The sequence below is a fragment of the Leopardus geoffroyi genome, chromosome A3 (assembly GCF_018350155.1).
Source record: "Leopardus geoffroyi isolate Oge1 chromosome A3, O.geoffroyi_Oge1_pat1.0, whole genome shotgun sequence".
NCBI lineage: Eukaryota > Metazoa > Chordata > Mammalia > Carnivora > Felidae > Leopardus > Leopardus geoffroyi.
The window spans coordinates 131822711-131843817 of NC_059336.1; the positions used below are offsets into that span (position 1 = coordinate 131822711).

Here is a 21107-nt window from a genome sequence, read left to right on the forward strand (position 1 = left end):
ACTTTTAACCTCTAACACATTATGTCACTTGTATATATATGATGCTTACTGTTTATGGAGGGTCCCGAAGGTGAACTCCACGAGAACACCGCTTTATTTTTTTTTTTAATTTTTTTTTTTAAATGTTTATTTATTTTTGAGACAGAGAGAGACAGAGCATGAACAGGGACAGTCAGAGAGAGAGAGAGGGAGACACAGAATCGGAAACAGGCTCCAGGCTCTGAGCTGCCAGCACAGAGCCCGATGCGGGGCTTGAACTCACGAACTGCGAAATCATGACCTGAGCCGAAGTCGGACGCTTAACCAACTGAGCCACCCAGGCGCCCCATATTTTTTTATGTTTGTCTTGGTCAGACGTGTCCCCTGATGCGTCCCAAGTTTCTGGCCGGTGGTTGCCACGTAACAGACTCTCAGTAAATACTGAGTGACTGAGTTGAATGAATTGTGGCCTCACGGCTGCCTTGCACCTTGGTTTTAAGATCCTTATTTTATGGGCAGGAACACGAAACCCTAAAACCACATGGTGTCACAGATGACGAGCTGTCACGGAAATTCGCAGATGCTGAGGAAATGACTGGAGAGCGGTACGTAGAACATTACGACGATAATAATCTTCCTTTTATTGGTTAAGGAAATAGTAGGGATGTGGGCCTTCATCATACTAATCTCCATAACTTTTGTTTACATAAAAGATTTTGTATTTGAAAAAAAATTGCATTTTCGAAAAGTTAGCCATTCCCATTACGTGCTCATCCTGTTAGGTCTTGGGCTGGGAAACTAATGGAGAAAACGAAGAGCCAGGGCTCGGTTCTGATGCGTACAGCACGAGAACACCGTCACCTCCGGGACAAGGCACACCAACGACGGGGCCTGCGTGGAGGCCAGTCCAGGATTCATGGCGGACAAGTGATACAGACTCTCAGTAGTACGGAAGTTCAGAGGCACAGAGAGGGTTGCGGTCAGAGGATGAGAGGACCTTCACCAAGACAGGGAGCTGAGCTGAGCTCGGCAGAGCCGAGGGGACAATGACTTCGCGGATGGTGGCAGACGTCGTGGGTGCCCTCTCTGAATCACGTGCAGGCTCATGCGAGGATAACAGAGCATCTGACTTTGACATGTCACTTAACCCTAACTTCTTCACCCACTCACCGAGTAGCTTGTCCTAGACAACCTGCAAAGTCTTTTCTGTTTCAAGGATTCTATGACCCTCGGTGCCAAAATGGCAAATTCATTCAATGCTAGGCATCGGGCATGCAGAAATTTTAAAAATGCATGGCCCTTGCCCCAAAGAATTCACAATCTAATACGGGAGTCGGGCACGAGTTCCTCCAACAACCTTGAGAAGCAGACACAGCAAAGATGAGGAGACTGAGGCTCAGAGAAGTGCCAAAGATCAAACACAACCCCTGCCTCGGCGAGCTCCCATTCCAGGGTTGGAGCCAGTGCCAACAACAAGCACTGTTCTCACAATCTCTCACACTCTGAATTGCCTCTGAGTCAGCTGGGGGCTCCTTGTTAAGAATGCAGAGTCATGGGCACCTGGGTGGCTCAGTCCAACTCTTGACCTTGGCTCACGTCATGATTTCACGGTTCGTGAGATCGAGCCCCGCTTCGGGCTCGGCACTCACGAGGCAGAGCCTGCTTGAGTCTCTCTCTCCCCGTCTGCCCCTCCCCTGCTGGTGTGCGTGCTCTCCAAATAAATAAACTTAAAAAAGGAAACAATGCAGAATTTGCAGATGCGGATTTGATAGTCTTGGGTGGGTCTGGAAATTTGAGTTTCTGATCAGCTCCCCGGTGATGCTGATGCGGATGCGGATGCTGGTCTGAAGATTACACTTTGAATAGCACGGGGCTGTAGATTCAAACCAGCCCAGCCTGCTGACCAGATCATTCAGCAGAGAGCCTGGATCACATTTAGATTATTCTAGAATCTCTAGATCAGTGCCTCCCAAACCTGAATACACATCAGAGTCAGATGGGCAATGCGTTAAACACGCCCAAAGCTCAATGCCAGCAACTTTATTCCATAGGGACGGGATATGGAATTTTGTAGTCTTAAAAAAAAAAAAAACAAAACTGCTCAGGGATTCTGGCGCACAGCCCTTCTAGAAGATGACTGCCCCCGCCTGATCTTCCTGAGACCCCCGGACAGGCTCTCTGCATTCTCTGTTTCTCTGGCTCTCTAGCTCCACCTACTGTGTCCATCTGGACTGTCACAACCACCTGAACGTCTCCTTTATCCAAGGGAACACAAGTCCTGAGAAAGCCTCTGGGGGTTGATCTGAAGTGTATTAACGAAGACTGGCCCCCGACTCAAAATAAGACTTCTCGCCCACCTTAGGCAGACTCAGTGCCTTAAATTTCGCAGGCTGCAATACAATCCCAAGATCTCAAGAGCGGAGCCAGAATCCTATTTATCTATGTATCATGGGGCTTAACAAAGGGTACAGAGTATAGACCAAATCAGAGGCGGCGGAATTGAAACAAAGACTTTGAGTTAAGCATTGCCCTTTTCCCTCTTTTTATCAAAGGAAGATATCTGGAGGAGAGGGCAATTTAAAGTTTATTTTTGAGAGGGAAAGAGCATGTTCGGGGGGAGGGGGGGCGGGGGGGAAGGGCAGAGAGAGAAGGGGAGAGAGAAAAAGAATCCCAAGCAGGCTCTGCATCGTCAGTGCAGAGCTCGACACAGGACTTGATCGAGACCTGAGCTGAAATTGAGAGTCGGGTGCTTAACCAAGGGAGCCACCCAGGCAGCCCTGGAGGAGGGCAGTTTAAATGCCTGTCCTGTGGTTTTCCTCCGGGACACAAAGTGGGCCACACCTGAACGCCGTGTGCCTCCGGGGAAGGACAGGTGGGAATGGGGGAGGAGGGGAAGCATCTGCCGTGCTCCAAGCACTCTCGGCTGAGCACTTTACAAACATTAGGACCCAGGATCTAAGCCTGTTTGCTGCTCAGAATCCACTGGGGAGCTCATTAACACTGTTCCCACGCCCCACCGGACGTCGATGAGTCAGAATCTCTAGAGGCAGAAGTCAGGAAGGCTTCAAAGCTCCCAGGGAGTAGGAATTCATTCAATGCTGGCATTGCCCTCCCAGCAGCCCATTTCACAGATGAGGCCATGCCCCCCCTCCGCCGACCACACACACACACAAGGACATGTAAAGGTTTCAACAAGGCATTTGTTAAAATCTTTCATGACGTTCTAAAGGAATAGGTTGGATATCTTGGTAATATTACAATGAGAACAGTTACTAACACTAACATTCCTAAGGAATGTGAAAATCTGCTTGGATGGAGGCCTCGAATGGCAGGCCACTGGCTCTATTCTTCCTCTTTCCTTCTTAAGCATTTTATCAGTGTTGGGTTGACAACAGTCAGAAAGCATGTCTGTGACTTACAGTCAAAGACAGTGCAGTGAATTTGTGCTCTGGATGACCCCCTCTGATCCAAAGCCAAGTATATAAAAGAATAAAAGCAAAATGACATAGAGAAGCTCAAAAAAGGGGTTTCATGAGTCACAGACGGATTACAAATGTAAAGCAGGTGTACAAGACTCTGGTCCTGAAGCAGAGGGTGTGGCCAGGACCTGCAAAGGGTCACGTGAGATGGGGCACAGGAGCCAGGCTCCACGCTGAGGCCTGTCCCGGGAAGGGGTTCCCGCTGTTGGCAAAAGAGACTTGACAATTTCTGCAGCCCTACTGCTTAGGGCCAGGGCTGTAGAGGACAGGGGGAGGGTGATGCCCAACTTGTCAAACAGGACCTAACCGAGAGGCTGTCTGGCTCAGCATCTGTGTAAAATTTCCCCCGCGTCACCACAAGAAAGGGAGCTCTAAGGGGCTCTGATGAGGCCTGGCTCTGAATTGTGCCACGGGGGCCCGGGAGAAAGCTAGTCGAGGGTGAGTTCAGGGTGCCAGACTGAGGATGTGTCTCTCGAACCACCCAGCCCTGATGCTGGAGAACAAACTGGGGAGGCAGGCGGGTTTGAGGGAAAAAACCAACAGCAAATGTGAAAACGTAGTCATTCAAAATGAGCCTGAAGGCAAAACTTCTAAACTTAGGAAGAAATACAAGGCTAGGAAAGACAGCCAAAAATACAAAAACAAACCAAAAACCATTAGGGATATGGATTGACACCAAAGTCATTTCACTGAACAGCCTGACAATGACCTTAAATAAGTAAGAGGCTTGGGGTGTCTGGGTGGCTCAGCCGGTTAAGCGTCCGACTTCGGCTCAGATAACGATCTCAAGGTTCATGGGTTCAAGCCGCGCGTCAGGCCCTGTGCTGACAGCTCAGAGCCTGGAGCCTGCTTCGGATTCTGTGTCTCCCTCTCTCTCTGCCCCTTCCCCACTCACACTCTTTCTCTCTCTCAAAAATGAATAGACATTAGGGGCGCCTGGGTGGCGCAGTCGGTTAAGCGTCCGACTTCAGCCAGGTCACGATCTCGCGGTCCGTGAGTTCAAGCCCCGCGTCGGGCTCTGGGCTGATGCCTCAGAGCCTGGAGCCTGTTTCCGATTCTGTGTCTCCCTCTCTCTCTGCCCCTCCCCCGTTCATGCTCTGTCTCTCTCTGTCCCAAAAATAAATAAACGTTGAAAAAAAAAAAAAATTAAAAAAAAAAAAAAAATGAATAGACATTAAAAAAAAATAAACAAGAGGCTTAAAGATACAGATTGAGGAATAACTTGCGTTAAAAAGAAGAATTATGAAACAGGTGGATATGAAAATGACACAAAAGTCAGTAGCGAGGACCAGTTCGAAGTCTTGGATGTGAAAAGTACAGCCATTGAGATTAAAATGAAGGTATCAGAGGATCCAGCTAGGATCACGGGCTGACAGTGATCAACCTCTCACTTCCCTTTACTGAGCCTCTTCTTGAACCCAGACCCCATTAGGGGCTAGGAAACCAGAGATCTGTGTGGCCCGCTTTCTGTTCTTAAGAAGTTCGTCCTCCAGTAGGGAAAAAGAAACACTGCGGAACCGATCAATAAAGTCTAAGCAAGCACCTAGACTCATAGACACAAGTCACGACGGGCACCAGATGCGGGTGGAATTCACTTGGCCTCCAAGGGCAGAAGAGGGCCTCGGGCCTTGAAAGAAAAGTAGGCGCTCTCTGGACAAAGAGCTGGGAGGGAGCGTCGTGAAATCACGAATAAGGGCAAAGGGGTGATGGGGCCATTTGGTGAACCCTTGCAAGCCCGGTGTGATGAGAACCGTGCCTCAGCCAAAAAGTAAAAGATAAAATAATTGTGCCTCAGCCCTCAGTGCGATCACCAACAGAGCCTCTAAGAAAAACAGAGATGCCCGGGCCCAACCCCTGGGTTCTGATTTCTGATTCTGATTCTGACGATTTGGAAACTCTGTGATTCTGAGGTCTAGGACCGAGAGCAACTTCAAGACCCCCATGAGGCCAGCTTTGCGGGTGAGGTTAGATCAGGTGACCAGCCAGCAAGGCCTCTTCAGGTCCAACATTCAAGGCTCTTCCTTCACCAGAAAGGCTCCAAGGGCGGGACCCACGGAGAACAGTGTCTCTCCAGCCTGGTCCCTACCCCACCTACTGTCACACCTAAGAGGCGTCGAGCGCTGGGATTCATTGGAAAATGACCAGCATTCCAATGAGATGGTCCCTGCCGGAGAACCAATCTCCAGCCCAGCATCAGGGCTAAGCCGAGGCACGCAGGCTGGGAGAACTGGTTCCCGTCACACTCAGAGTCCACTCCTATGAGAGCTGTCCTGAGAAAACCAGGAAGGCGGGCTTTCCAGTGGAGAGAGCAGGGTCTTTTCAGCAGGAGGCCCGCGCTGGAATTTCCGTTGCTCTGCTGGGTATAACCTCTCTAAGCTCCTCTGTGTGTAACCTGAGGCTAATAATCCGCTGACAGGGTTGTTATAAGGACTGATAAGACAAAAGGGAAAATGTCTCCCAGGCTCCTCACATATAAAAAGCACTCAGGAAACAATAATAATACACCTGGACACTTATCACTGTGAAAGCACTCAATTTATCCATAAACTGGGACACCTGGGTGGCTCAGTCACTTAAGGGTCCGACTTTGTCTCAGGTCATGATCTCACAGTCCGTGAGTTCGAGCCCCGCGTCGGGCTCTGTGCTGACAGCTCAGAGCCTGGAGCCTGCTTCGGATTCTGTGTCTCCCTCTCTCTGTTCCTCTCCTGCTCTCACTCTCTTTCTCTCTCTCAAAAAGAAATAAAAATTTTTTTAAAAGAAACAATAGTTCTTTAACAATAAATAAATTATCCATAAACTGAGAATAACTCATATGCTTGCAAAATGCTATTATATCAGGCAGCTGCTTGTGTTCAGCATGTAAGACTCACTGTTCCTTCTTTTCCAACTGGTGACCTCTCACCCATTGGGCATTTCCAATTGGAGAAAAATCAGAAACCTGATCCCATCTTGTTTCACCATTAATTGTGAGGTGTCTATCAAACGGCTATTAATAAACTCAATTTCTGCTTAGGTCAAATCAGGGGAAGACACCAACTAGCCAAGGCCCCTTTGCCTTTACTCTGAATGACTGAAGTTCAAATCGCCTTGTCCTTAAAGAGAATTCACTCAAGAATGTCAACAGGACTCTCATACTGTTGGTAGAAAATGTTTTATGTATGAACCCATTTTTCATTTGCCACCCTCCCCCCCACTCGCATGAGGCAGAGGGGACATGATCCTTGCCAGAGTGCCCTGTCCCCCGTCCCCGATGTGGCAGCGCCCTCTAGGGGGTCTTTCTGGGCCACCAAATGACAGCCATTCAATGCTCTTTACAAAGGGCTGCACGTTTACGGGATAAACGGGGAAGCAGCAGGGCTGGAAGGAAATAGGGTCCCTCTCAGCCTCCGCCATACAGCAAGACTCGGTCCACCACTCTGAAGCCTGGACACCGTTACTCCGTGTTGCTCCAGAAAGAATTCCGGCCGGGGCGCCTGGGAGGCTCAGTCCGTTAAGCATCTAACTTCAGCTCAGGTCGTGATCTCACGGTTCGTGAGTTCAAGCCTCGCGTCGGGTTCTGTGCTGTCAGCTCAGAGCCTGCTTCAGATCCTCTGACCCCCTTCTCTCTGCCCTTCCCCTGCTTGCACTCTCTCAAAAATAAATAAAACGTTAAAAAAAATTAAAACAATAAAAAGAATTGTGACCTGTGATCCCAGAGTGGTCAAGAGAGCCAGCTGACGGGAACTTGCCCCCCCCTCCAAGGGTATTCGAACCGGGGCACAAAGCCCTGGTGTGGCCGGTGTGGTGTGGCCGAGGAGGGAGAGAGAGGGTGGGGCTGAGCGGGAGGCGGCTGGTGTGGGGGAAGGACAGGGGCCTTGGGACGGGAGGGCCCTAAGCTCGACATCTTTGCAGCCTCACACGGGGGGACCCCTCTGGATGAACAGATGTCACGAAGGTGCCCTTCCTCTCGACGGCCCCGGCCTGGCCTCAGTCCCCAGCCCAGCAGGTTTGCTGAGCGGAGTGTAGGCTGGATTTCAGCCTCCATCTGCCCTTCAGCTGGGGCTCCGTACAGACCCCAGACTGAAGAATTCTATGCAGCAACCCCCCCCCCCGTGGCACCCTCGATTCCCGAAAGTACCTGATAAATGCAACCTCCCCCATGAGTGACCGTCAGCTAGGTGACCTGAGGGTGGGCGCCCCACGCTTGGGGTTGCACACGCAGAGTCTCGTGTAATCTGCAGACAGCCCCGTGGGGGAGGGGGAGGCGGGCAAGGTGTCATTGCTCCAAAGTCATGGCAGGTCTGCCCCGAGCCACACCGTGAGCCCAGAAGCCAGACCTCCGGACCGTTCACGTTCAAGTTCTCCGTGTTCCCCTCCTACTCAACACGATTGTCCTCTGTCTCCTTCCTAGTAACAATAAACTCTTCAGAGGTTCATGGGTAAGCCCTTCCTCTCCCACCCTGCTGGCCCTGCTGGAGGAGACGTCACATCCCCCTGCCCCTCCTGGGCCCTGGCCACAGCCCCCGACCGGGAGCATCAGCAGCCACGTCCCACAAACGCGCAGTAACACGCTGCCTTCTTGTCAATCCTGCCTGAATAAAAAAGACCTTAGGTCATTTTTATTCTGAACTTTTGGTTACTGACTGCTCGTCTGTTCTTCTTCTTTATCAAACCCAAAAAGGATCCCAAGCAGCTTACAAAGAAAAGAAATCAAATGGCAGTACTGTTTAAAACCAGATCAAAAGCGGTGAGGCAGAGCAGAATTTAGAATGACTGGAGACAGCGGAGAGAATTATTCCTGAAATCTAGACTGGGGGTAATCCTGTGGTTGGGCACCCAACAAAACTCGGCCCCCCTGGCCGCCAGGGCGAGAGGGGAAAGGCACGTAACGGGGCCTTCTGGAACAGGACCCTTATCGGTTCGGCCCCATAGATACACCTTCCAGCCACACACCCTGTGAGGAATGTGTTTATGGGGCCTCGGACAGAAGAGACGGCAACGGAAGGACAGCATCTGACCCCAGTGGGGCCTCGGCAACGGAAGGACAGCATCTGACCCCAGTGGGGTCACCTGAACAGGATGGTCTGATCTTTCTGGGGGGGGGGGGCATATGCTCTGTTCCCAGCGCCTGGGCCCTAACCACCCACGCCAGTCCTGTGCCTTTAAGTGAGACCAGCTCACTCACAAAACACACCACATCACCCCTGTCCAGCGGCCAATATCCACCAGCCTCGGGCATCCGGGACTAACTCAGCCTGGCCAGACATTCTGGCACCAACCTTTCATACCAGCCTTCCCCTATCCCAGGGTCCATCTGTCCTAACGTTCTGGTCTTTGTCTCCCATCCCGCCCGCGGACCTAACTGCAGAGCCGTCTCCAGAATGCTCCTGAGCTCTGCTTCCTCTCTCTCCAAGTGCACCCCACCTGCAGTGCGCAGCGTGTCCCCAGAGGGCAGCCCGGTGGCTGCGGACGATCACAGGGTAAGTGCTAAAACGGGATAAGGAGGGGCGTCTCCGCCCGGAAGTGAAGCCCAGACCAGGCCAAAGCTCAACGCCCAAGGACGAGGACTTGGGTCTCACCTTGTCAGGCCGTCCATTCGCCTTCCCTCGACAAACCCCAAGCACTTGCCGTGTGCTCGGGACCAGTCTTGGAATAACTACAGCGACAGCTGGCGGGTGCCACGCTCCGAATGGGGGGCGATGGTTGAGACTGGAGGCGTCACTCTCAGCCGCGGTGTCAAGGCACAACGGCACGAGGACAAGGCCTTGAAGGGTCAGGAGGCCACTGGCGGTGGTGACGCCCCCCCCACCCCCGCCAGGTTCTCTATTAGCTGAGTGTAAACGGTGCAAGAAGAAACGGGGTTGCCTAAGCAGAGGCACAGGGAGAACGCCGTGGGGATGAAAGAGAAGGAAACAGAGGGAAACTTCTAGAAAGACAGAAGAAGGCCAAGTGTCTTCCGAATACAAGGGCAAAGCGAAGTTCAAAGTGGTATCTGAACGTAGGTACGTTTCCCGCATGGGAAGGCCAGGACACTGGGACTTGAGTCTCAGAAAACAGGCCAATGGCCCTCTGCGGGGCTCAGTCTCCCCATCTGCAAACCAAGGGGCTGCAGCAGGTCTGGGGTTCCTACACTCTGTATTTCAGAGGCCAAGGTTACATTTCTAGCCTGGACCCTCCCGGCTTCCACTCCACATGCCTCCCACCCTCCCCTGCGCCCACTGGGATCATGGCAACAGCCCCTGCCCTGGTCCCACTGCTCTCGTCCCGTCAGCCGAGGGCCCGGAGACTCGTCCCCACAGTCGGCACAGTGCAGGGCAGCGCATACCCCAAGTCCCCCACGACTTCTGTCGCTGGCCCTTACGATGCTCAGCACCCCCACCCCTGCCTTGCCCTCCGACATCAGCCCCTCCTCCCCTCCTGTTCTCTCGCTCCGGCCTCCTCGCAGTTGCTTAAACCAGCCCAGAAGCTTCAGCCAGGGCCTGGACACCTACTGCGCGCCCCCTCACTTCCTCACCGGCCTCCAGGCTTTGCTCAAATGTCACCTTCTCTGGGAGCCCCGCCCTGCCCTCCCCACGAAAGCCACATCGTTCTCCCATCTCGTCACCCTCCCCCTGCTTGTATCCCCCCCTCCCCGTAACCCCCTCTCCATCTGGTATCTGTTTTACCTTTCCATTTGCTCATTCCTTTCTCCTCCACCTGGAGTGTAAGCTCCGGGGGGGCAGGGATGTTTGGGGGTTCACTCACTGCTCTATGTCCAGCACCTAGAAGGCCACTGGCCACATAGCAGAAACCTAAGGAGTATTTGTTACCAGAATGCACAAAGGAATAAAAACACAATCATCTTTTACTACTTTTGAGGGGGGAGGGGGGAGCATGGGGGTAACTGACAAAGGAGCCGGCAACTTCTTAGCTTCAGAAGGCAGGAAAGGGCCTCTGCTATTAAAATCGTTTCATAAAGGAAAGATACTTTAACGTCCCCAAGATGGGAGCTGCGTTCTCTCGCGATAAATAATAACCGTTCCCAGAAACCAGTCACAACGGCGCGATTGTCCCGCTCCCTTTTCTCCCTTTGCATCTCTCCAGCCTCCCGGCTCTGCGTCCCAGGGGCTCTTACTCGAACAAAAAGACAAGATGGTCCGTGCCCCGACTGGCCTTGCTCCAGCAGACGCGCCTGCTCACGCCACAAGCATTCTTGGCTCCCGAGAAAGGGGGAGGGGGGGGGTCCGTTCCAGCTTAAGAAGCCGGCTGGGATCCAGGGCCACCGCTCAGGTCAGCGAGAGCCAGCGTGACACCAGCCTGTGGCTCGCAAACTGTACAGTCCCCACCGAGCTTGTCGGCGCGTGCATACCTCCTCCACGCGGCCACCGAGTGCAAAATCCGGAGACGGCGCAAACCTCACCCCACTTACCTGCTGGGTGGGGGCTCAGGGCTGAGCAAGGAGGCTGAGGGCAGCCCCGTCAGGTGGAAAGGGCGGCGGGGGACGGGGGCAGGCCGTGGGCACACCTGGAGGGCGGCCCTGCCCGTCTTCCTTCCTCTGCTGAGCCGGACGGGTGCACCTGTGGTTCCCCAAATCGAAACCAGCCCAGACCTCTTGTTTTCCCTCCTTCTGTCTTCCCGGCCCCCAATCCCACCACCACCCCCCCCCCCCCCACACACACACACACCCAGGCTCAGCTCCAGGCCCACCTGCCACAACCACAAGGTTGTTGTGGCTCCTGGCTCCCGGCACTGGAGGTGACAAGTCGAGTCCTCTGTGTCCTGACCTCCCTGTTTGAAGCGTGCGTATCCGGCCCCTTCTGTCCCATCACTTCACGTTTAAAAACATCAGAACACAGGGGTGCCTACGTGGCTCAGTCAAGCGTCCAAACACTTGATTTCGGCTCAGATCATCATCTCGTGGTTCCTGAGTTCGAGCCCCGCGTCAGGCTCTGTGCTGACGGCGCAGAGCCTGCTTGGGACTTTCTCTCTCTGCCCCTCCCCCACTTGCGCTCTGTCTCTGTCTCTGTCTCTCTCTCAAAATAAATAAATAAACATTTAAAAAAATACATCAGAACACAAAATTAGACCTGATTCCCATTACACAATGTACATTACATCGCGTGGTTCTCAGCTGCCTGCCTGTCCTTTACATTTGAGACTGTCTCTTCTCTGGCTCCCAGGGGGCCCAGAGCATGCACGGCAAACCCCTGGGGCATAAACTACGTTAGTAGGAGCTCCCCCATTTGCAAAGTGCTGCGACTCACATAACTCATTTGAGCCTCACGGTACCAGGCAGGGAAACTGAGTCTCTCAGCAAAGTGACCTTGCCCAAGGTCACGCACCTAGTCATTTGGAATGCTAGGTCTGCATCCCCGGGTTTCTAAACTCTGAGACTATGGCTCTTGGGCACTTCAGTATATTGCTTCTCAAAAGTGCATCTACGGGGGGGGGGGGGGGGACCAACTAACCAAACAAACAAAAAAACAACTCTTGCTGGCAGAGTGAGGTCCTCATAATATACATACTCTTAAGTGCATTTAGTTACATATACTGTTGGCAAAACAAAGAGGGAAAAAAGAAAAATAATAATTTCAAGCGTGCATGACGATTCTTCTTGCTTTTTTCACTCCAGAGGGTAATTCCCAGAAAGGTCTCAACTAGAAAGCCCAGAGCTGCTGTTCCCCCGACTGTGTCGCTTCCCGGGTGGGTGTCTGGGAGTAAATATCTCGCTCTCCTCGTGTGAGCATAACGCTCAGGGAGAGAGATCGCGCTGTGCCAAAGCCCCACTGCAAGGCTTAATGGAAGAAACGGAAATCTGCTCCAAGGCTCCAGAAGACAGGCCCGTGTTGGATTTGGTAAGTGCTGACACCGATTACACGCATACCAAGTGCTTCACGGCTTTTAACCCGTTTGGTCTCCCAAAAGCCATTTTGCGGATGAGAAACGAGGCTAAGAAAGGTCGATCACCAGCCAGCAAGCTCGAGAGGTAGGCTTTGAACCCTAAGAGGGAGTCCGCATCATCTGCTCCCGTAACCGTAACCGCTAACGTGCAGTCAAGATCCTAATCTCTGCACGAAACACGTCGCCACCACACGGAGCCCCCACCCAGCTCCAGCCCTGACCAGAGGGGTGGTGCAGGCGACCGAGACCCCTAAGGGACGGTGAGAAAAAACCTTTGGGAGCAAGCTGTGGGTTAGGAGACGGCTCCAGAGCCAGGCACAGGCACGGCCTTACTGGTATGTGCTGGGTAAGGTGATCGTTCTATTAGAGGGGACCGTGCCTGTCTCTGCAAGACGCAGAGTGTATTATGACAGCAGGGTGCTGCAAGGGGTGAAATCACAAGAAAAGGCAACGGTGATGAATCCAGATCGGGCCCAGGGATCGCTGACTTTGTTGGCGCACCACTGAGTTACCACGTTCATCCTAACTTCTTGTCACTAGTGAAAGTCACGGGGGCCGTGGTCGTCTTACGGGCAGGTGGGTGGTTTTGCTGCTTGTAATGGCAGAGTACCGCCTCCAGGGGGCACTCCGAACTCCCCTACGCTCCACCCGAGGGAGGGATGGGGTGGGTCCAGGACCCCCACAGGAGGAGCCGGCCAGCTCCTGAGAAGCCTTGAATACCAAGCTAAAACACCTGGATGGAGACCACACTCCGAATTCTCCTCCACATTAGGAGACACAAGGTCCGGATTTGTGAGTCTCCTCCTCACATTGCTTACTAAGACCAATGAGCCAAGTCCAGATGATGCGATGTCTTCACCGTGACGTCTGCGGCCCAAGCTGTAACTACGGGCTCTCTTGTCTTCAGGTTTAGTGTCATTACGCATAACAGCTCCATTCACCAAACACCCGTATTATGTTGTGAGGTATCACAGGCCCCATTATACAGAGGAGAAAACTAAGGCTCCAGGAAATCAGAACTGGTAAAGTGGCAAAACTGGGGCTTGAGCCCTGGCCCTGTGGCTCCCGCACATGCCCCCTATGCTGGTTTCACGCTGGGTCCCACATATTTGGCCACGGCTTGCTTCCTTTCACAGGCTGGGCGCCCGACCAATGTGAACAGCAAGGCCATGAACTGCCCGCTAAGGAGTAATCAAGTCCCAAATGGCCGGAGAAACAAACTCTGCAGACTTAGCTTGAGGAGAACGCCCTGTCCTGTCAAAACCCAGCCTGCTTTCATGCTGAGCCCTCAGTCTAGAAGGCTCCGCCCCGCTGAGTGTTTATTGAAATCCTACCCTCCTCCCAGGCTTGGCTCGGGTGCCAGCTTCTGAGACGCCTTCCCTGGCCCTGCCGGCGGGAATTCCTCCTGCTCTGTGCTCCCGTGAACCTGGCGGCTGGCAGGGAGCAGGCCCACCCGCTCACATTCTGCCTTGACCTCCTGTGGGCAGGGACCAGGTCTCACCCTTCCCTCGGCGCCCCGCAGGGCTCTGCATAGACTCAGGGCCTGGAGGTCGAGTCCACGGTCTGTGGCAATGCTGACGGCCAATGCCACAGGCGGATGGGGCCAAGTTAACAGGTGCCTCCAAGGGCTCACAGCGCTGCCAGCTGCCCTCTCCCAGCCCCAGGAATGAAAGCGCCCCACAGCGGCTGAGCCGCTCGCACCCTTCCAGAAGCCGCCAGCCTGGCCCGGACTCCAGCTGCAGCTCTGGCCTGGCCCGTCTTACGGCCTCCTGCTCACCCCTTCCTGCGTGCAGTCGGTCCACCTGAGTGTCTGCCTCAATTCCCTGCTTTGCGCTCCAGCCCTGCTTTGCTGAAGCCTGACTCTGGACCTGGCCTTCCTCTGCCCTCGTGGGCTGGTCCGGGCCTCAGCCTCGCCAGCAGCAGCAGGAGGCCAGCCTTCCCACTGGAGCCGCCCAGGTTCCTGGTATCCCGTTGCTACAACCACCCTCAGCCCAACAGGCCAGGTTCCTCCAGACGCGGGCACAAACCTGCACCAAGCCCAAACGTCTGGGCCCCTTGAGACCTGGGGGAGGACGCCCTGCCCGAGGCAGGGCAGAGGCTCCAGGGTCCAGTAGCCACACGCCCCACCCCCCACCGGCCTTTCACTCTCTTGCGGGGAGGCCTCCCCGCCCCCCGCCCCCCAGGGCAGAAAGTCACGCTGCAGGTGCCACACTGCCTCGGCCTTTGGAATCAAGCACTCAGGGCAGGGAGGGGGCTCGGAAAGTTACGGAATGAAAGGGGACTAGAGGTGGCTTCGGAATCCTTTCGGTGACTTAATTAGAATGAGCCTTCAGCGAAATGAGAATGAGCCTTCAGGCTCCTTGAGCGGTGGCTGACCAGCATCTCGCGATCTTACATACGCCCCGCTGTATATTCTGGATCTTCTATCATGAGCGTGCTTTTGTAATCGGGAGAAAATAACGAGGGGCACCTTTGTGGCTCAGGTGGTTGAGCGTCCACCCATTGTTCTCTCTCTCCTTCTCTCTCTGCCCCTCCCCCCTCTTTCTCTCTCAAAATAAAAAAGGAAAAATAACTAACAACCAAAACATATAAGCGGAGAACGGATATTGTCAGAGCGTCCTCGATCACAGTGGCTACAGGATGCCCAGGACACGAGAACAGGGGCTGTGCTGGCCCCAGGACACCAGCTTCCTGTCCCCTCCTCCCGCCAGCCCCTGAGCTACTGGGGACAGGCCCCAACTTCACGGCCTCAGGTTCCTTGCCTGTCAAATGGAAATAACAGTGTGTGCACGGGCTGTACAAAAGAGATGCCCACAATTAGAAGTCCCATGACCTGGGGCGCCTGGGTGGCTCAGTCGGTTGAGCGTCCGACGTCAGCTCGGGTCATGATCTCACGGTTCGTGGGTTCGAGCCCCACGTCGGGCTCTGTGCTGACAGCTCAGAGCCTGGAGCCTGCTTCGGATTCTGGGTCTCCCTCTCTCTCTGCCCCTCCCCTGCTCATGCTCTGTCTCTCTCTCAAAAATAAATAAACGTCAAAAAAAATAAGAAAAAACAAAAAAAGACCTGCGACCCAGGGTGGTAGAGGCTGTGGGTCCCCAGAGTGGAGATGGGAGAGCATCATGGGAAGCACAGAAGAGGGAGGTGCACTTCTCAGTCAGAACAGGGCTGCTCTGTGTGAGAGAGACAGTCCAGGAACGGAAACAAGACGCGGCCATCGGAATCCCCAACCACCCACAAAACCAGTCTACTCCATCCGACTGTGGGTGCCTGAGGTCTTCACGACACTCCTTGGGGGAGGCCCCATTCCTGTCCCCAGCCTGCCTGTTGAGAGAGGGTCACGGGGCAGCCTCGGGTAACTCCTCCGCAAGCACCTGTCCACGGTTGGATGGAAAATGTCCGCCCAGGGGGCCAGCCACAAAAGGGGGCAGGGGTGGGGGCAGAACCCAGGCCCCCTTTCTTGGTCCAGCGCCCCCACCGCGTTCCAGCCTGAGCTCCCAGCAGGGCCTGCTGCCCCGGAAGGGAAGGGGACAGCTTGAGGATGCAGGTGACTGGAGTGACAGGTGACAGGTGCTTCAGGGAGCCAGCAGCCTCGTGCGTGCCACACCTCTCGCTCTATTTCCTAGGAAGCGGACAGCCCCGGGCTCTCTCTGCGTCCAAGGCCTACAGAAACTTCCAGACCAGCCCCAGCCTTCTGCAGCTGAGGACAAGAAGCAGAGCGTCCTGGGTGTCCCAGATGCCATTCGGGGTGGCTGGTTAACGCATTACCCTCCCTGCAGCCAAACCCCCGGCCTCTGGAAGAGACAGCAAATCATGAATTCTAACCCAGGCCACACGCTCAGTGCTCACTTCTACTTGGGGTTATCTGAGACCCCTCTTCTCCCGCTTTGTGGCTTTCACGGAAAATAACTACTTTGAACCAAAGCCCTAGCATCTAGGTGGAGCCCCAAAAGGGCAGGAAGTTACCGCCCCTGGCTTTGGAGGCCAGTGGAGGCCCACAGCACATCCATCACAGCCCCGGGGACACGGTGGTTCAATGACTGCACTGGGCCTGCCACGTCAACACCCGCCCGCACACAAACGTGAAAGTCAACACAAGTTCCCAGCAACCCTGCCCGGCGAGCAGGAAGCCCTCAAAACGCCCTGCGTCCATGTCTCCAGGATCACAGCAATCGCTGCTCATTTTCCACCCACGGCAAAGAAAAAAGCCTTTAATTCTTGGGTAAGTTCTAAAAACTCTTCTATAAACTCAATCTCCGTGTCGCGGGAGCCCCTGGGGAGCAGCTGGCCCCATCATTCGCTTGGAGAAATGTCCCCAACCTAAGTGAGCCCCTCGGGGCACAGACCATCCCGTGCCCCGCCAGCACTCCCAGTCGGGGGCACGGTGCACAAATGGCCGTGCCCTGGCCCATACCCTTACCCATGACCAAGGCGAATCCGGGGGGCTCTTGTCCTGTGGGGGCTCCCAGGTGGACCCACCACGGTCCTGCTCCTCCATGGCCCAGCCCGCGGGATGCCGGCCACCTCCTCGCCCAGCACCGGAGAGCAGTGTCCCAACGCGGCTGATTTCACCCTCTCGGGAGCTGGGAGGCAGTGGGGGGTGGGGACATGTAGCCCAGAGCAGGCGGCTTCCCTTTACAGCCAGGAGCCCGGCCAAGTCACAAGGCTCAGGAAAAGAGCAGGGTGTTGAATTGCAAATCCTCTCCCACCTGGGGCCTGGCTAACAAACAGCTGGAGATATGGCCTGTTCCCTGAAGGATGCAGAGTCCCAGGGCTCGCCAGTTTGTGTGAGCTCCCGGGGAATAGCCTGGTGGGACCCATGACCCCTGCTGGCGGCCACTGGCCACGCTGTATCCATTCCCCAGCAGGTGTTGGAGAGACCACCTCACAACCAGCGTGCAGGGAGCAGCGGGGGAGGGGGGGGATCTTTCTCCCTATTCCTCCAGGCCTCAGCACACTTGGGGGAGTCGGGAAGGCTGGGTTCCGGGGCCCCTCCCCCAGAGGCCACCACTGTCCCCTCTATCACGCGCAGTAGCAGCAGGCATCATGACAGCTGGCTGGTTTCGAACACTCCCCCCGCACCAGGAAGCTAAGCACTCCGGCCGCACTCTGATGTACGTTGTGCACAGCCACCCTATAGGGTCACGGACACAAGATAGGAGCTTCAGGAACGGCCTTGGGTCACAAAGCAGGAAGTGGCAAAAAGCAGGGCCAGGCTGACTGCAAATCGGTGCTGGAACTGTAGTTCTGATCCTACCAGGAGCCCTGGGTCCCTGGCCATGGGCTGGGCTCACACGAGCCCCGGGTTTAGAGGAAACTGCAGCAGGGAGGGAGGGAGGGCAGGGCTGGGGGCAGAGGGCGCGCCCCGCAGGAGCGGGTGCGGGGGCTCTGACCTGGTCTGACAGGGACCTCGAGATCCCACCCAGAGAGAAGGGGTGGCCCCCTGGGGGCGCAGCAGGGCCAAGGAAGGGCTTTAGAAGAGCGACAAGTCAGGATCCCCAACTCAACTCTTACCACGGAGGACTCCCCCCCCCCCGCCCTCCATGCCCTGGTCATCCTCGTGTCCCCGCAACGGGTGACCGGTGACCGTGACGCTAAGGCCAACCACCCCCTGACCTCTTTCAGCTCCATTTCTGCAACTCCTCCCCGGCCAAGGCTTCTCTGGTTTCGCCCTTCGCAGCCTTCTCCTTCCCTCCAGACAGGACCCCGACCAAGAGCCCACCTGGGCCGGTAGGTGGAGAGTGGCCCGGTTTAGAACACAGGACAGGTGTGTCCTAGCTAATGCAAGGGGCGTCACTGCGCCTCTATTTACGGGCTCTGGGGGCAGTGGCTTCCCCAGGGGAGGGGCAGGGAGGGACTCGGCCCCCCGGCCTCCTGCGTCCAGATCACCACCATTCTGGCCACACACGTGCCCCTGGCCCTGCTCGCCCTGGAGAGGCGTGGAGAGGGCCAGGGAGGGGCCACTGGGCAGCCCCAGAGCCTAGTGCCACCCCCCACCTCCCGCCGTCTGAATGCCCTGAATGCCACTAACTATAAGGGGGCAGGAATAACGCATTAAGACACTTCCATGAGCTGGCTCACCACCACCCTTACTATTTTTAATTCATCCTGTCAAGATATTTTAAGAGCCTCATGACCAACGAGTGATAAGATTGTGAGTAATTATACCTGGTCGTGTTTAGCACTTAGCCGGAAATCTGATAGAGGTCCAGGACGGCACAGGCAGAAGGTGCCGTGAACACGGCAGACCGGTGTCGCTGCATCGATTGAGAGGGCGCAGCCCTGGGGACCCTCCGGGAGGAAGGAGCCAGGCCGGGGTCCTCGGAGCTCCGAGCCCGGGCCATTTCACGCCCCCGCGGGCAGTGCCCCGTGTTGGCGGCGGGAGGTCCGGCTGACACGTGTCTCGCCGCCGAGGGCCAGCACCGGTTGGGCTGGTAGTTCTAGAAGCACCGATGTGAGCGCCGCCGACAGAGCTCCCGGAAGCGGAAGCCGGAAGCCCCGCCCCCCCGAATCACACCCACCTGGGCTCTGGGTCTGACCCTCCCCTTAGAAGCGATTCTGCCTCAAGGTGATTCACGCAGCCTCACAGGAGCCTTTGTTTCCTTATCTGGGAAACACCGGGATGCAGTCTCTCCCTCATTGGGTTGTTGTGGGGACACCTGGGGCCTTGTGCGGCTCCACACAAGGCCTGGCATGTGTTAGACTCTCAAACAGAAGTAGCAACTATTACTCCTTACAGTAACTTTGAGGTTGGCATTAGTAGGCCCATTTGACAGATGGAGAAACTGAGCCTGTGCGTATTTTGGGCTCCTGTCAGCTGCAGACTGTCCAACATTTCCTACCCTACAGCTCCTGAGACCCCATCAGGGCCCCCTCAGGGGCCGTGGCCAGGACCAAGCTGAATTTCCCCAGCTGTGAAGAATCCACAGGCTGTCCCCTTTCCCCCAGGCTGCCAGGCACCTGTTAACCCCCCCAAGAACACCGTGGATTCTCCCATTCCCATTTTCCCTTAGCTCATGCTGTCACCTCTTCCCGGAGTGCCTTTCCTCTCCTCTGTTCCTTTTCAAATGTGGCCCCTTTCTAGGCCCACGCCAGACCTCCTTCCTCCATGGAACCTCCCCTGACCTGTCCACCCCATAATGATTCTCCCATCCTTTGGCCTTTGGGGGGAAGGATGAGGTTGAAACTGACATTTGTGAGCCCCTTCCCTGTGCCTACTGTCTCCTTACACATACCATCCCTCATGATCAAGGTTTGCTTTTTCCCAGAAGAGGAAACAGGCTCGGAGGGGCTCACGTGGCCAGGAAGAGGTGGGGAGAGTCCTCCTGATCCAACATGTAGAGGGTGCCAGGGAGGTGCCTCACCTGTGAGTCCGTCCCATCACCCCAACGACTGCGGGGACCCCTCTGGACAGGCCTGACTCACCTGTAGCTCCAAAAGTACTTCACCCAGTGGGAAGGACACAGCACGGGGAAAAAAGTCACATGGCGGGGGGGGGGGGGGGGGGGGGGGGGGGGGGGGAGGGGGGAGTGTTTCATTAAGAAACTTACTTTCTCTAGAGCGGTTTGGGTTCACCTGCCAAATTGATCTGAAAGTACAGAGCGTTCTCAAATACTCTGTTCCCACACAGGCACACCTTCCCCACTGTCGTCGCCCTGGCACCATATTAGTGCATTTGTGACAACGGATGAGCCCACGCCGACCCATCATTATCCCCCAGAGCCCGCGCTTTCCATCAAGGCGCCCTACGGTGTGGTGCGGTCTGCGGTTTCGACAAATGGAGACAGCTATGGATCTACCTTTTTTTTTTTTTTTTTTTTTTTTAATTTTTTTTTTCAACGTTTATTTATTTTTGGGACAGAGAGAGACAGAGCATGAACGGGGGAGGGGCAGAGAGAGAGGGAGACACAGAATCGGAAACAGGCTCCAGGCTCTGAGCCATCAGCCCAGAGCCTGACGCGGGGCTCGAACTCCCGGACCGCGAGATCGTGACCTGGCTGAAGTCGGACGCTTAACCGACTGCGCCACCCAGGCGCCCCTGGATCTACCTTTTTGGCGTCACTCGGAGCGTGTCACTGCCCTAAAAATCCTCTGTGCCCCACCGATTCATCCCTCCTGCCCTCCCTGTCTCCTCCTGGCCCCATAGCTCCTTTCCTTTCAGTGCTGGCTGACCGTCCACAGTTTGGCTGGGCCACGGGTTCATCCATTCACCTGCGGAAGAAGATCCACGGTGCTTCCGGGTTTTGGCAATGGTGAATAAAGCCGCTACAAGCTGTGTCTGTGTGCACACAAGGTTTCTGCGCGGGCCTAAGCTTCCAACTCCTCTGGGGGAAGACCAGGGAGCACGATTTCTGGATGGCACGGGAAGGGTATGTTCAGTTTCTCAAGAAACCGCTTAACTGTTTTCCAAAGTGGCGGCAGCATTCCGCACGCCCACCAGCCGTGAGCCAGAGCTCCTGCTACTCCGCGTCCCCGCCAGCGTCGGGCGTTGTCGGCGCTCTGGGTTCGCGTCCTTCTGATAGGTGTGGAGTGATCCCTCGTGGTTATTTCCATTGGCATCTCCCGGTGACGTACGACGTGGAGCATCTTTCCATGTGCTTATCTGTCATGTCTGCGAAGATCGTTGGCCCATTTTTTTTTTTAATGTCTATTTCTTTTGAGAGACAGAGGGAAACAGCGTGTGCGAGTAGGGGAGGAGCAGAGAGAGAGGGAGACAGAGAACCTCAAGCAGGCAGCGCAGAGCCGGGCGCGGGGCTCAATCCCACAAATGGTGAGATCATGACCTGAGACGAA

General features: G+C 55.2%; 1 protein-coding gene and 1 long non-coding RNA gene across 4 annotated transcripts in view; one reads left to right on the forward strand and one right to left on the reverse strand.

The window, feature by feature from the left end:
- Positions 1 to 16861, reverse strand: part of LPIN1 (lipin 1) — a 130632-nt gene extending 113771 nt beyond the window's left edge. The window contains exon 1 of one of the 3 annotated variants that reach the window (XM_045447687.1): positions 16735 to 16861. In XM_045447687.1, coding sequence (XP_045303643.1) covers positions 16735 to 16812 — 78 coding nt within the window. In that variant the 5' untranslated portion in view covers positions 16813 to 16861. The remainder of the gene's footprint in view (positions 1 to 16734) is intronic. The other 2 variants (XM_045447690.1, XM_045447693.1) reach the window with 2 other exon arrangements.
- On the forward strand, positions 15720 to 20055 carry LOC123581574. Its single transcript, XR_006703835.1, has 3 exons — positions 15720 to 16536; positions 19567 to 19753; positions 19945 to 20055. It is a non-coding gene; the product is annotated as an uncharacterized LOC123581574 (long non-coding RNA).
- Positions 20056 to 21107: the final 1052 nt, after the last annotated feature.